At 43.2% G+C, this 17,098-nt stretch overlaps 1 protein-coding gene across 3 annotated transcripts in view; it reads right to left on the minus strand.

Annotated features, from left to right (window-relative positions):
• The window catches only part of rap1gds1 (RAP1, GTP-GDP dissociation stimulator 1), a 71,414-nt gene that overhangs the window by 29,962 nt on the left and 24,354 nt on the right, over window positions 1–17,098 (minus strand). For all 3 annotated transcript variants that reach the window (XM_060935462.1, XM_060935472.1, XM_060935452.1), the window contains exon 4: window positions 14,255–14,380. In XM_060935462.1, coding sequence (XP_060791445.1) covers window positions 14,255–14,380 — 126 coding nt within the window. The remainder of the gene's footprint in view (window positions 1–14,254; window positions 14,381–17,098) is intronic.

Raw genomic sequence — 17,098 nt, forward strand, 5'->3', positions numbered from 1 at the left:
GGGAGAGGTACTGAGGGGTGCTCAGACTGGGGACTCCATTGTGCTACTGGGGGACTTCAATGCTCACGTGGGCGATGACAGTGACACCTGGAGGGGCGTGGTTGGGAGGAACGGCCTCCCCGATCTGAACCCGAGTGGTGTTTTGTTATTGGACTTCTGTGCTAGTCACAGTTTGTCCATAACGAACACCATGTTCGAGCATAGGGGTGTCCATAAGTGCACGTGGCACCAGGACACCTTAGGTCGGAGGTCGATGATCGACTTTGTAGTCGTGTCATCTGATCTCCGACCCTATGTCTTGGACACTCGGGTGAAGAGAGGGGCTGAGTTGTCAACTGATCACCACCTGGTGGTGAGTTGGATCCGCTGGCGGAGGAGGAAGCTGGACAGACCTGGCAGGCCCAAACGTATGGTGAGGGTCTGCTGGGAACGTCTGGCCGAGCACTCTGTTGGGGAGGTCTTTAACTCCCACCTCCGGGAGAGCTTTTCCCAGCTTCCGAGGGAGGCGGGGGACATTGAGTCTGAGTGGACCATGTTCTCTACCTCCATTGTGGACGCAGCTGTTCGGAGCTGTGGCCGCAAGGTCTCCGGTGCCTGTCGTGGCGGCAATCCCCGAACCCGGTGGTGGACACCGGAAGTAAGGGATGCCGTCAAGCTGAAGAAGGAGTCCTATCGGGCCATGTTGACCTCCGGGACTCCTGAGGCAGCCGACGGGTATCGGCAGGCCAGGCGTGCTGCAGCTCGGGCAGTTGCGGAGGCAAAAACTCGGAACTGGGAGGAGTTCGGGGAGGCCATGGAGAAGGACTATCGGTCGGCCTCGAAGAAATTCTGGCAAACCGTCCGGCGCCTCAGGAGGGGGAAGCAGTACTCTGCCAACACTGTTTACAGTGCGGGTGGGGAGCTGTTGACCTCGACTGGGGACATTGTCGGGCGGTGGAAGGAATACTTTGAGGATCTCCTCAATCCCACCGTCATGTCTTCCACTGAGGAGACTGAGGCTGATGACTCAGAGGTGGACTCGTCCATTACCCAAGCCGAAGTCACTGAGGTGGTTTGCAAGCTCCTCGGTGGCAGGGCACCGGGGGTGGATGAGATCCGCCCTGAGTATCTCAAGTCTCTGGATGTTGTGGGGCTGTCTTGGTTGACACGCCTCTGCAACATCGCGTGGCGGTCGGGGACAGTGCCTCTGGAGTGGCAGACTGGGGTGGTGGTCCCTCTTTTTAAGAAAGGGGACCGGAGAGTGTGCTCCAATTATAGGGGAATCACACTTCTCAGCCTCCCAGGGAAAGTTTACTCCAGGGTACTGGAGAGGAGAATTCGACCGATAGTCGAACCTCGGATCCAGGAGGAACAATGCGGTTTTCGTCCTGGTCGCGGAACACTGGACCAGCTCTATACCCTTCATAGGGTGCTCGAGGGTTCATGGGAGTTTGCCCAACCAGTCCACATGTGCTTTGTGGATCTGGAGAAGGCATTCGACCGTGTCCCCCGTGGTATTCTGTGGGGGGTGCTTCGGGAGTATGGGGTTCAGGGCTCTTTGCTAAGGGCTGTCCGGTCCCTGTACGAACGGAGCAGGAGTCTGGTTCGCATTGCCGGCAGTAAGTCAGACCTGTTCCCAGTGCATGTTGGACTCCGTCAGGGCTGCCCTTTGTCACCGGTTCTGTTCATAATTTTTATGGACAGAATTTCTAGGCGCAGCCAGGGGCCGGAAGGAATCCTGTTTGGGAACCACAGGATTTCATCTCTGCTTTTTGCGGATGATGTTGTCCTGTTGGCTTCTTCAAACCAGGACCTTCAGCATGCACTGGGGCGGTTTGCAGTCGAGTGTGAAGCGGCTGGGATGAGAATCAGCACCTCCAAGTCCGAGGCCATGGTTCTCGACCGGAAAAGGGTGGCTTGCCCTCTCCAGGTTGGTGGAGAAGTCCTGCCTCAAGTGGAGGAGTTTAAGTATCTCGGGATCTTGTTCACGAGTGAGGGAAGGATGGAGCGTGAGATCGACAGGCGGATCGGTGCAGCCTCCGCAGTGATGCGGTCGCTTTACCGGTCCGTCGTGGTGAAGAAGGAGCTGAGCCAAAAGGCGAAGCTCTCAATTTACCGGTCGATCTACGTTCCGACTCTCACCTATGGTCATGAGCTTTGGGTAATGACAGAAAGAACAAGATCGCGGATACAAGCGGCTGAAATGAGTTTCCTTCGCAGGGTGGCTGGGCGCTCCCTTAGAGATAGGGTGAGAAGCACAGTCACTCGGGAGGAGCTCGGAGTAGAGCCGCTGCTCCTCCACATCGAGAGGAACCAGCTGAGGTGGCTCGGGCATCTTTTTCGGATGCCTCCTGGACGCCTCCCTGGGGAGGTGTTCCAGGCATGTCCCCCCGGGAGGAGGCCCCGGGGAAGACCCAGGACACGCTGGAGGGACTATGTCTCTCGGCTGGCCTGGGAACGCCTCGGTGTTCTTCCCGAGGAGCTGGCCGAGGTGTCTGGGGAAAGGGAAGTTTGGGCTTCCATGCTTAGACTGCTGCCTCCGCGACCCGGTCCTGGATAAGCGGAAGAAGACGAGACGAGACGAGACGAGACGATTTCTAGAAAGAAGCAAAATTATCTGTCAACAGAACAAGGCTATTTCAAGCTTGAAATTAGCTTTAAAAATAAAATAAAATTTTTAAAAAAGAGGCTAGTTTAATTATCTTATTAGGCATATCAGACTCTTGCTTGGCCGTGCTGTGAAAATTGTACATGCAGACGCTCATCTAAGTTTCCAAATCTGTCTGCTTAACTATTACATATTTTATATTGTGAATACTATGATTAAAAAGCTCATCTCTGCTTTCCAAATAATTTTCTCTCATTAAGATCTGTTCAGTACTTTGAGAGTAACGGTAGGTTGAAGTCAGTACAACAGAGTAAAAACTCTGCTCGCGAGACGTCGGGAAACTACCGGTGCTTTTTGAGTCACGGGAAAGCGGTCAGGCTCTCTCTCTCTCTCCTGATCGGTTTCTGACTGGATTACTCATGGATATCACATAACTTTTATAGGGATGTTCTCTAGCTCTCACCGTTTCTGATGAAATATTCAGCAACATTTTCCGTCTGCTAGTTTTGAGGTTATGATTCATGGGAGACTTTGAAGTGAGTTTTCATAGCTTTACCTACTTATCTTTTCAAATCAAACGGATTCCTGTAAATAAATATTCTAGAATATAACTAGTTGTTTTGATGAAAAATAGAGATTTTAGTGGTCAGAATGAGATTTTAAAAAAACAGAAGTCAGAAACGTAAGTGTCAATTCAATTAATTGGAATTGTTTTGGATGTGGATCACAAAGTTTTTTCGAGGTTAGCTTTGAATATTATCATCTATATCAGGGCTTTTCAAAGTGTGGGGCGCGCCCCCCCGGGGGGCACCAGAGTTCTTCGGGGGGGCAACGTGAGGAAAAATAAACCAGAATAAGTTACTATTACGGACATTTAGCGAACTTCAGCTAGTCTTTGCCAGAGACAAAATGAATCAATTTTTAGTACCTAAAGCTACAGTAAGTGAGGAGACAGAGTCTGGGCCAAGCAAAAAACCAGACCCTCCAGGATTTCGCGATTTGCAACTTCAACGCAAATTCAACCAATCCCCGCGAATTCAGGGCGGTGTTGCAATTATATCCAATCACCACAACTTTCCCGCAAATTTGACCAATCGTTGGTGTCGTCTTGAGGTGACGTCGACAAACTACCTTCTGCCTTACTTCCGTGTATACGTTCAAGAGAAACAGCATGCGCGCAGTGTTGCCAGATTGGGCTGTTTCAAGTGCATTTTGGCGGGTTTTGAACATATTTTGGACTGGAAAACGTCAGCAGTATCTGGCAACACTGCATGAAAGTGTGTTATGTTTACAGTGAAGGACTGTGTGCACTTTACATTTTTTTTACTTAATACAAGAAATTAATGGATGCCAACATTTTTTGCCAAAATGGTATTTTATTTTCCATTGTTTAGGCAGCTTCAGCAGCATACTGTGAGATTCTGTTCAAATTGGGTTTTTTTTTTCTTCTATGAAGCCTGAGCCATTTATTTTATTAGTTTATAATTGTTTAATTCAGTCTTCAGGAGAGACTGCCTGCACACAGTACTAGTATTAATAGTTTTTTTTTTCTTACATGAAAGCTGAGGCATTTATATTATATTTTAAGGTAACTTCATGTTGTGCTGTGAGGTTCTATGCACTTTAACTTTTGAACCAACAGGTGCATTTGGATAAGTAAAGCCTATTTTTCTGCATTTTTGTAGTCCTGGTAATCTTTTATATTGGTAAAGATGTTTATAGGACCATTTCTCAGTGTCTGTTTTTTTTAATCAATAGTTTTTCAGTAATAACTTAATATTTAACATATCACTCAATTTTAATCACAAAAAGAGAAAATCACAATTTCTCGCAACTTTCACTTCCTCCCGCAATGTAATCGCAACAAAAACCTAAAAAAGACCGCAACTTTCATCACAATTTTTTGGAAACCCCCGCAACAGACATTTTAGCCCGCAACAATCACAAAAAAGGCCTGCGGAATCCTGGGGGTACTGAAAAAGAAGGAAGTATGACCACGATTATTTAAAGTTTGGATTTTCATGGACTGGATCTGAAGATGCTCCACTGCCACAGTGTGTTGTCTGCCAAGAGGTGCTAGCTAACGATGCTATGAGATGTTTAAAATGTGTAAAACAAGATGTTTTAAAAAAGCACAGATGTTTAAAATGTGAAAAAGAAAAAAATAAAAATGTGTAAAACAACCATTTTTTAAAAATACGAATGGAACATTAAGTATAGACCCCTTTGCAGTAAACGTCATTCATACCCAAGAGGAAATTGCACGCGCAGCCTGGACTCAAAAAAGACTCAGCGGTGCCTAGTTGTTGTGTTGTCGGGTGTCAGAATCGTAGCAGTGATGGGGTTAAAATGTACAGAATTCCAGCAGGATCTCACCCCCCAAAAAAATAAATAAATAATATTCGCCGACGTCTATGGCTACAAGCCATCAAACATGTAGACTGGGATGAAAGCACTATCAAAAATGCGCGGGTTTGCAGCGCCCACTTCATCACAGGTAAGATCAGGCTATTTATTAAATCTTTCTTTTTTATTCTTTCTAGTCTTCGTTTACTGATGTAGCAAAATACTTTGGTAACGTTTGTCTGATTAGCTGGGTCATAGTTACACAATGTAATGAATATTGTTAGCATGTTAACTTAGCTTTGCATGCAATTTTGTTTGTAGGAGAGGTCTCGCTTGACTCAAACAGTCCAGGTTTTGTGCCATCATTATTTGTGTATGCCAAAAATCACAATTTTAAAGCAAGGATGGAAAGGTAAAATTGTGTGCCCTCACTCTAAATGCCAACTTACGTTGACTGCTCTAACCTAGCTCCCACCCCGTTCAGCTTCATTTCTGCTCTCTGCCTCTCGCTTTTTACGCAGCTCTGATTTCTCTTAGCTGCACTCTTTACACTATCATTCCTTTCATGCCATTACCTCCTGCAAATTGCTGTTTAGTGTTGGGATTTGCTGTTGTAGCTAAAGCCACATTGCCATCACATCACTGGCATAATTTGATTAAAACAAAATGAATATGAATGTCCCATTGTTAATCAAGTTGTACATGCCCGCACATAACATAATCATATGCGTCTAAAGACTTGTAGGCACGGAGTTTTTCGTGGGTGTACACTGAAGTCTGGTCAATAAGGTACGAGTATATATCTGGCCATTGTATACCAGGGAACTTACTAACATCGTCCGTCCACTCTAATTAAATACGGATCCGGTAGGCGATGTCCACTTGTTAGAGTTAACTTATTTAGTCCAGGCTGCGCGCGCATCCTGGCAACGGTCGGTTTGTTTACAAACATGCGAAGGGGTCTATAGCAACAACAAAAATTGTAAAGGGGGGGGGGGGGGGGGGGGGGGGGGGGCGCGCACTGTTTATTTGCTCTCCGAGGGGGGGCTGACTCTCCCACACTTTGAAAACCCCTGATCTATATTCTTTCATATGAACACTAGTAGGCCCTAATTTTAAGAAATACAAAGGCCTACAGAGCACAAAGAGGGGATTAGAAATAATCTTATTACTTTTTTGAGTGTACAGATTTAACGGTTTACCCAATTAGCATAATTAATATTAATTTGCATAATATTTGTTTTTACTAAATTTTCAAACATTGTATTCAGTATACATCCATCTATGTGCCTGCCAATTTTCATGCAAATATCTTGAAAAATAGAAACGTTATGAAGAAAAAAACATTTGATCTCATTGATTAACGAGGCTCATTTTGGACCATGTGATCCTCAGACAGAATATTACAACGGTTTTCTAAAAATTAAGCAGTTTTTTTTCAACCTCTGATTTGTAATATCTCAAGAATGGATAAAAATATTTTAATTCTGTAAAAAGTGTTCTGCATTTAATTCTGAATTCAATGAGAGCAGTTTCAAGCAATTTTCACCCAATATGCCTAATCTTACATTCGGTTTCTTGTAATCATCTCATAGGAGATACTAGATTACTTTGACTATATTCAAGATATTTCAACTTGCCAAGATGACACTGTTTGCAGCGTATTTAATTAGAATATTAAGGAAACGGGTAGCAGAAGACACAAAGCTGATACACTAACAATATCAATGAAATAAACCATTGTAACCTTACAATAACCAAGCAAAAAAATAAAATAATAATAATAATAAATTATTATTAACACCGACCATGGCAAAAGTGCTTTGTGAATTCACGTCACTCTATCTGAGCTCAGTATACAGAAGCGGGCAGTTATTGCTATTGCTTTCTCCTAAGCATATTCAGCTGCATCATGACGTTGCATAAGTAATAGCCTGGGTAATATGTGGCGGTTTCACATATCTCTGAAGGAGCAGAGGCAGAGAGAGCCTTTCTGTCTTCAGTTGGTAAGTGTTGTGCAATATACACAACATGAAAACATGGCAGTCTTACAGTAATCAGGTTCTGTGGGAGGAAACCCTGTTGAGAGAGGTTGGAGGAGAATCACCAGATTGGTTCAAGCTCACTGGTTCAATTTGAATAGCCACTCTTTACAACTACTGTGAGCAGAAAAGCATCTCAGAATGCACAACATGTTAAATCTTGAGGCTTCTGGGCAACAACAATTCACCGTTTAGGTTACAAAGAATCACCAAAACACATTTCCCCCAATGACCCTAACCCATAACTACGTCATTGCTTGTTTACCACAATGCATTATGGGCAACACCCGGGGTCAGCTCCGCCATATTGTTTACTCTCGCCTTTGATAAACACGGCATTGTTCTGTCTAACTGGTTTTAACCATGCGGCCTAAAGTGAATTGCTGTGTGCCTCAATGTGTCTCCACAACAAGGAGAACATCTAATTTGAGCTTTTATCAGCTGCCAGTCGAGAAGAAAAAAAATGGATAAGTTTAATCCACAATGAAAACCTCTCAACTGAATTGAAACGGTGTTTGTAGCTTACATTTCTCTGGTGTGAAAAGGACGTACTTAAACTGTAACCCGGTAATATTTCCATGGTCTGCGGAATGGCCTTCGGTTATAGATAACAATCAACACAGTTCATCGACTGAAACTAGCGATATTCCAAAGCCTGTAAAACAAAGAAGCATTCTTCGGTCTTTGCCTCTCAACGTGCCGAAGCACTCGGCAGCCGAACAAACTTGTCGGACCAATAAAACTCCTAAACCACGAAGGAGGAATGGGCTAAAATTCCTCCAAGCCGGTGTGCAGGACTGATTAACAGTTACCGGAAACGTTTAGTTGCAGTTATTGCTGCACAAGGGGGTCACACCAGATACTGAAAGCAAAGGTTCACATACTTTTGCCACTCACAGATATGTAATATTGGATAATTTTCCTCAATAAATAAATGACCAAGTATAATATTTTTGTGTCATTTGTTTAACTGGGTTCTCTTTATCTACTTTTAGGACTTGTGTGAAAATCTGATGTTGTTTTAGGTCATTTACAGTGGTGCTTGAAAGTTTGTGAACCCTTTTGAATTTTCTATATTTCTGCATAAATATGACCTAAAACATCATCAGATTTTCACACAAGTCTTAAAAGTAGATAAAGAGAACCCAGTTAAACAAATGAGACAAAAAATATTATACTTGGTCATTTATTTATTGAGGAAAATGATCCAATATTACATATCTGTGAGTGGCAAAAGTATGTGAACCTCTAGGATTAGCAGTTAATTTGAAGGTGAAATTAGAGTCAGGTGTTTTCAATCAATGGGATGACAATCAGGTGTGAGTGGGCACACTTTTATTTAAAGAACAGGGATCTGTCAAAGTCTGATCTTCACAACACATGTTTGTGGAAGTGTATCATGGCACGAACAAAGGAGATTTCTGAGGACCTCAGAAAAAGCGTTGTTGATGCTCATCAGGCTGGAAAAGGTTACAAAACCATCTCTAAAGAGTTTGGACTCCACCAATCCACAGTCAGACAGATTGTGTACAAATGGAGGACATTCAAGACCATTGTTACCCTCCCCAGGAGTGGTCGACCAACAAAGATCACTCCAAGAGCAAGGCATGTAATAGTCGGTGAGGTCACAAAGGACCCCAGAGTAACTTCTAAGCAACTGAAGGCCTCTCTCACATTGGCTAATGTTAATGTTCATGAGTCCACCATCAGGCGAACACTGAACAACAATGGTGTGCATGGCAGGGTTGCAAGGAGAAAGCCACTGCTCTCCAAAAAGAACATTGCTGCTCGTCTGCAGTTTGCTAAAGATCACATGGACAAGCCGGAAGGCTAGTGGAAAAATATGTTTTGTGGACAGATGAGACCAAAATAGAACTTTTTGGTTTAAATGAGAAGTGTTATGTTTGGAGAAAGAAAAACACTGCATTCCAGCATAAGAACCTTATCCCATCTGTGAAACATGGTGGTGGTAGTATCATGGTTTGGGCCTGTTTTGCTGCATCTGGGCTAGGACAGCTTGCCATCATTGATGGAACAATGAATTCTGAATTATACAAGCAAATTCTAAAGGAAAATGTCAGGACATCTGTCCATGAACTGAATCTCAAGAGAAGGTGGGTTATGCAGCAAGACAACGACCCTAAGCACACAAGTCGTTCTACCAAAGAATGGTTAAAGAAGAATAAAGTGAATGTTTTGGAATGGGCCAAGTCAAAGTCCTGACCTTAATCCAATGGAAATGTTGTGGAAGGATCTGAAGTGAGCAGTTCATGTGAGGAAACCCACCAACATCCCAGAGTTGAAGCTGTTCTGTACGGAGGAATGGGCTGAAATTCCTCCAAGCCGGTGTGCAGGACTGATCAACAGTTACCGGATACATTTAGTTGCAGTTGTTGCTGCACAAGGGGGTCACACCAGATACTGAAAGCAAAGGTTCACATACTTTTGCCACTCACAGGTATGTAATATTGGATCATTTTCCTCAATAAATAAATGACCAAGTATAATATTTTTGTCTCATTTGTTTAACTGGGTTCTCTTTATCTACTTTTAGGACTTGTGTGAAAATCTGATGATGTTTTAGGTCATATTTATGCAGAAATATAGAACATTCTAAAGGGTTCACAAACTTTCAAGCACCACTGTATGAGTAGCATTTATTGAAGCAAACGCATTTATACTGAACATGACATGGCAGATCAGCAGGTTTCCAAAGTTGTTTTTTTTTTTTGTAATGTTTCCTGATATCAAGTTTTATTTAACTAATCACTCATTTATAAAATGTTTTGATGCTGTTCATCTGGGCCCGGGATCATGAAGCAATCTTAGACTAAAGTCAACAGTTGAGTTTTCATAATAGTTCCCCTTACTGCATCTGTAACTTTCATCGTGCTGGATCAAGATTAAGCACAAGGCTAAGATTTCATTACAACAAAGCTTCTTAGAAAATTGTAAGGAATAACTGAAGATTAAAAGAAACAAATTTAGGGGTGTCGTGGCTAAGGCGCCATACCATAAATCCGGGGACCCGGGTTCGATTCCGACCCGAGGTCATTTCCCAATCCCTCCCTGTCTCTCTCCCCCGCTCATTTCCTGTCCTGTCTCTTCACTGTCCTATCCAATAAAGGTGAAAAAAGCCCCCCCCCCAAAAAGGAAACAAATTTAGACTCAAGTCTAAGATTGCTTCGTGATCCACTATACATCCTCAGAAATGAGACATTCTGAGATGTGATGATGTTGTACAGTGTGGTAGACTCGGTCTAGACTCTTACCTTCTCACCAAGCTCGATCTGGATTCCAATTTTCCTGCTGTAAACCCATGACATGTTCTCCACTGCTTTAAAATCACTGATTTAATTCTCTTTCACGACAGAGCACGGCAAAATCGCTCCTCTCACATCGCTCTCACGTAAAATTAAATCTGACATCCGTCATATCGCTCAACTACCGAGCCCGGCTATCCCCCACAATGCACTGCGGTAAACAAGTGATGACGTAGTTATGCTTGGGGGCTATTCTGAGGCTTGATACGACCATTAACTGAAGCTTGTGATCGATATCTGCAAGGTTTTATGTATAGCACTACTGCCACATGATTTGCTGAGAACTGCATGAATATATTGGTGTACTAGCATTCCTAATAAAATGGTCATGGAGTATTTTTCATTGTTTTAAAGACAGCTTGATGACGGTTTATGGATTAAAATTCAAACGTAAAAAGTTAATACACGTGTACATTGATTTCTGAACTTCAAAATGTAGTTTTTACTTACAACAAGTAGGGTTTTTTTTTTATTATTCAAGTTGTTTCCCCGAGAGAGAGAGAGATCCCATCTATGAGCGGGTGTGTTTATACACAGTACGTTTTATAACTCAGCAAATCTCTCTTGTTTATAGCTATAGCTGTATGTGTGAGCTGTGAGTCATCCCATTTGGCATGAAAAATTTCTCCAGGTCTCACTCACCCATGCCCACGCAGAGTCTAGGACAGCTGCCCACTACCCACAACCCCCACACAAGCACAGCTCGTGAATCATGAAAAAAAAAAGCAAGAAAGAAAGAAAGAAGGAAAGAAAGACCGAGCATTCACCGTCAGGTTCTATGATTGTTTCCAAGCTGGTGTTTGGCCTTGGAGGAGTTGTTACATAATTTATCCCAATTAATCTTTCAAAATCATATATTTTAATGCTATACAAAAGCCAAGGACATGCATGCAGATACAGTGGATAAGGACGTTCACCAGGCTTAGACACTGAGCAGGATTGATCTTTCTTGGGGTTGTAAAAACAGCAGCAGCCTGCAGTGGGCTTGCTGTTGCTGTGATGACATGTGTTGGCTCGGACTCGGGGTCATTCGCAGCTGAGCTCAAGTTCAGCTGCTCCATCAGACAGCTCGCCACAGAGCAACAGGGTATCCGAGACCGAGAAACACTTCTCTTCGCTCATAATCAAACGGCCTGCCTAATGGTTCAAACATTTATAAGCAATTCAACTGCCAGTAATTTAGCAAAAACATTCATGATTCATGAATATCCCTGCTGGGGGTTCAGCACAATAATGCTGTCTGCTTTATCAGCTTTTCCTTTTTGCACTTTGGCTGACTGATACAGGCAATAATTTTACGACAGTGCTATTTGGGGGGGATAGTGAAGAGACGTGTGAACCCTCCCCATGTGCAGTGGACTGCAAATAAGGAGAACGCATTGAGAATGATATATCCACTGTTTACATTGCCTCTTATGGTTCTGGTCTGTGCATAGAAAAGTACAGTATGTGAAGACCAACAAGGAGCAGTATATCCAGCTCTAGCTTTCTCTGGGTCACATAACAGGATTACATTTACATTCATTATTCTGAAGATTTCTTCACTCCCTATAATGCTTTTCATTCCCTACGTCGTTATTTACACTTGGCAGACGCTATTTGACATTTCCATTCTTCGCCTCCCCTGGATGGGCTGCGCTACTGCTGTGCGCGCGCACACACACACTAGGAGGAGTGAACATTCCGGGCTTCTTAGCCAAAAAACGTCTCGCCACCACCACTCTGATGAAAGCCACATTGCATTTTAACACTAGTTTACACGAAGCTTGCATGACTTATTTGTGCCCCATGAACAAACTAAGACCGAATCCCAAACGACATCTTTTTTCAGTTAATTGCGTACGAGTAAAAACATGATAGAAACACAGAGCCAGATGCAAAGTGGTGAAAACTAAATATGAATTTATATAGGAGGTTTAAGATTAAAATTATTATAAGCTAAAAATTTAAGTACAACTTGGTTTACCTCCCCGTGTCTATGTGGGTTTCCTCCGGGTGCTTCAGTTTCCTCCACAGTCCAAAGACATGCAGGTTAGGTTAACTGGTGACTCTAAATTGACCGTAGGTGTGAATGTGAGTGTGAATGGTTGTCTGGGTCTATGTGTCAGCCCTGTGATGACCTGGCGACTTGTCCAGGGTGTACCCCGCCTTTCGCCCGTAGTCAGCTGGGATAGGCTCCAGCTTGCCTGCGACCCTGTAGAACAGGATAAAGCAGCTACAGATAATGGATGGATAAGCTAAAAATTTAAGTACAACTTAGTTTACGATAGCATGGTGGTGTAGTGGTTAGCACGGTCGCCTGACAGCAAGAAAGTTCTGGGTTCGAGCCCAGTGGCCGACGAGGACCTTTCTGTGTGGAGTTTGCATGTTCTCCCAGTGTCTGCATGGATTTCCTCCGGGTGCTCCGGTTTCCCCCACAGTCCAAAGACATGCAGGTTAGGTTAACTGGTGACTCTAAATTGAGCGTAGGTGTGAATGTGAGTGTGAATGGTTGTCTGTGTCTATGTGTCAGCCCTGTGATGACCTGGCGACTTGTCCAGGGTGTACCCTGCCTCTCGCCCGTAGTCAGCTGGGATAGGCTCCAGCTTGCCTGCGACCCTGTAGAACAGGATAAAGCGGCTACAGATAATGGATGGATAAGCTAAAAATTTAAGTACAACTTAGTTTACGATAGCATGGTGGTGTAGTGGTTAGCACGGTCGCCTGACAGCAAGAAAGTTCTGGGTTCGAGCCCAGTGGCCGACGAGGGCCTTTCTGTGTGGAGTTTGCATGTTCTCCCCGTGTCCGCGTGGGTTTCCTCCGGGTGCTCCGGTTTCCCCCACAGTCCAAAGACATGTGGTTAGGTGAACATGGGGCAGCCATGGCCTGAGGTTTGGCTGAAGTGCCGTTGAGCAAGGCACCTAACTCCCAACCACTCCCCGGGCGCTGTAGCACAGCTGCCCACTGCTCTGGGTATGTGTGTGTGCTCATTGCTCACGTGTGTGTTCACTGCTTCAGATGGGTTAAATGCAGAGGAGGAATTTCACTGTGCTTAAGTCAGTGCTTGAGTGTACGTGTGACAAATAAAGGCTTCTTGGCTTGGCTTCTAGTTTAAAAACACCCACCCAATCCCACGACTACTGCTGAACATGTGTTGCAAAAAAACTCCTCATTTAGAACTGAAGTACCTGCAAAAATGTGCCTCACACGTCACTGTTTTTCAGACATTTGACCTAGCAGCACTGGGGGAGGGGGAGCAAACAGTTAACTAAAGCAGTGTATTTGGCTGCGCATGTCTATGTTTTCTTTCAGCAATCCTCCTTTTTAAAATAAATAAATAAATAAATAGGGGGGGAAAAAAAAAAAATATCACACCCCCCCACACAAGTCTACACTGTGAAAGACTCACTGTTCACAGGTAAAGCGGTTTTAGCAGCACTATTTTCTCCATCCTGTAAGCTGTTCTGTTACTGCAGCCCTTCACTATGTGCCAAGCAGGAAAACTCACATCGAGAGACAGCAAGGCAGCAAAGTGTCTTCCATTTTCTTATCAATTGAAAAAATAAAAAAATAAAAAAATAAATACATTACCATGAAAGGACTAGTCTAATTAGCAAGTGTACAATGCCAATAATTAGAGAGAGACGTAAGCAGAACTCTAATGAAGCAATAAACAGGAGGCAATGATTATTTCCGCACTTTGAATTCACAAATTAAATCAGATTCATTAGATACTCCGTAATAACAAAGCAATTATGAGAAGGTGAGTGGGTGGATGGGTGCGGGTTGTTTGCTGCACCTCTAACAGAGAGACCTGATTAAAGCACAAAAAGACCACGGCTCCAGCTTTATTCTCTGTATTATCAAACGAACACAGCCGACACGGTTCTTCATTTCCCTGATAATCCTTGACGTTTTACTGCAGACCCTAAAATGGTTTCTCAGAGCCGCGGCAGCAGCAGGGGAAAGAGACTTACGGCTGTCGTAGCAGATGTTGCCCAGGGCTCGACCCGTCTGAAGCAGCACCTCTTGGTCCTTGCAGTTGAGCAGCTGAACCAGTGGGGGGATGAGTCCTGCCTCCACACAGGGACTCCGCATGAACTCTGATGAGACAAATACATCACAAAATCAACCTTCACTCACAGTAACACTGTCCCTGATTGGAAGGGGTTTTAAAACACCCATTATGCCATGAAACATCCTGTCAGAAGTAGAACTTTCTTTAACGTAACTACAGCTATGCTACAGCTAGTGCTTATGATGCTCCTGTCAGAATCACAGCTGCTGTTACATCCTACGCAGCAACTGTCCCTGCTGTCAGAAGTGATGTTAAAAGCATGCAGTAAACTAGCAGATACTTTTGTACAGAACAATCTGAAAATCTCAAAAGAAGCTATTGCGAATGGCAGTATAGTACATTTTTTGTGCGCGCACACACGCGTGCGCACAGTCAGGATTAAAACTATCCTGACTATGTAGCAAAACCAGACAAAAAAAAAACTAACTTGTCAGGAGCAGCAAGACAAGTTCAAATAAACAAAGTGCTTTTTTTTTTTTTTACAAAATCTACTATTCTTTTCTTTTTAATCTAAAACCATTTCTTTGTGGTTACACAAATTAAGGTCATATGTAACAGTTATTACATGAAATCGAGTCGTACGTGAGCTGATTGCCAACGAGACGCGTTGCCCTGAGTTGGCTACAAGCCACGTACGACGAAATTGAGTGGAATAACTTTTATCCTACCCACATTCACTGGATTTTGAGAAACGGAGCATTTTTTGCAAGTTCGATAAATAAAAACTTTATACAAAACGTCTGACAAAATAATTTCCGCTTAGAATGTAAACAAACCAGTGAAATGACAGTAGCAATTTGTGAAAAATGCTACAATTATAATAATTCTTGAAAAAAAAGATACATTCTTACCATCAAATACTTTTATTCCATATTTTGTTGCTTTTCTGTATTTTTTTTGGGGGGGGGGGGGGGGGGGGGGTTTCTTAAAAGGTGCATTACCGCCACCGACTGGGCTGGAGTGGGGAACAGGAGATATTGTGGGCGGATGACACCACCATCTATTCTTTTAGCCATTTCTGTTTCTTTTAAATAATTGATCATTTTTGGGGTTTTGTTTTCGAGTAGAGTTTTTATTTCGTCCTCGGTTGGTTCAGCAACACGCGCCATCATTTTGTTTTTCCTCTAATCATGGTATATGAGCTGATTGGCTACTCTACTACTAGGCTATCAGAGCACGCGATTGCTCATATCCAGTGAGTGTGGATAGAATAATTAGGATTCAGTGTAGAAGATTTTTAGTACATACAGGTTACATACAATATACACATTACATACAGTATTGTGAAAGTGTTCAGCACCTTCATTTTTAAAATACAAATTTTGCATAAGATGTTTATGACTTCTGCATTGGGGCGGCACGATGGTGTAGTGGTTAGCACTGTCGCCTCACAGCAAGAAGGTCCGGGTTCGAGCCCCGTGGCCGACGAGGGCCTTTCTGCATGGAGTTTACATGTTCTCCCCGTGTCCACGTGGGTTTCCTCCGGGTGCTCCGGTTTCCCCCACAGTCCAAAGACATGCAGGTTAGGTTAACTGGTGACTCTAAATTGACCGTAGGTGTGAATGTGAGTGTGAATGGTTGTCTGTGTCTATGTGTCAGCCCTGTGATGACCTGGCGACTTGTCCAGGGTGTACCCCGCCTTTCGCCCGTAGTCAGCTGGGATAGGCTCCAGCTTGCCTGCGACCCTGTAGGACAGGATAAGCGGCTGCAGATAACGGATGGCTGGACTTCTGAATTGTTGAGTCAGTTTAAAAAAAAAAAAAAAAAACTCCAACATTTCCAAACAAAAAAAATTAAAACCTTACAGAAAACATTTGTATGTCAGTAAAAGCAAGCAACATACCTGCAGAAACAGACACGTGACAGTCAGTCTCCAGAAGAGCTGGAGCGGATTTCCTTATAAAACTGCACAAAATGTACCCGAGACTACTGATATGTTTTTAAAAATCTAAATGAGTCATGTAAAGTATGATTTTTGTTTATATTACATTTGCTGCTCATTATAGTAGTTTTTATGTCAAAAAATTTTTTTCATTTTATTTTTCTGAAGGTATTTTTGCTTCACAGTTTCTTTCCACATGCCTAAAACATTTGATTACTAATATATATATATAAAATCCTGTCCTGAAAAGTCACAAAAAACAAAAGTAGAAAAAAGGTCATATTTATTGGCTCTGAAGAAATGAGACATCCATTATAGCACCTTTTAAAATGTCTCCATTCCCTGTGAGGAACTAAAGCCTCAAATGGACAGAGCACAGATGCTCCTGGAGGAATGATGCTAGCAACCCATCAGTGGGACGCTACCAAAATCATGCTACACCAGCAGGCTAGCCTCATTAAACGCCGCGCATTCCACATAAAGCCCATTCATTATTTTAAACCTTTTTTCTTATCTTTCCACAAACCTAATTCACTGCCAGCCTGTCCTGTCCTAGACTTCCTGAAGCTAGAAGGGCTCGTATAATTAGCCTAAAAGCAGGGAAGTAGGCCAAACACTGACTCGGCAGAATTTAGGTTTTATGGCTTTTGCAGGCTGGCAGAACAGGACATATACTTACGCAGCAGCTGGAATGAATATTAAGGTGATTCACTGTACATGATCACTGCAGTGAGCTGAAAATCAGGGTTGATACTTGAAAAGAAAAATTGTTCCAACAAACGAATTGCTTTCCTGGTAACACTGAATAAAACTGGGATTTGAGCTTCAAATTGAATGAAAACTTGCTATGCTGAATTAAGC

Source organism: Neoarius graeffei, chromosome 1 (genome assembly GCF_027579695.1).
Source record: "Neoarius graeffei isolate fNeoGra1 chromosome 1, fNeoGra1.pri, whole genome shotgun sequence".
NCBI lineage: Eukaryota > Metazoa > Chordata > Actinopteri > Siluriformes > Ariidae > Neoarius > Neoarius graeffei.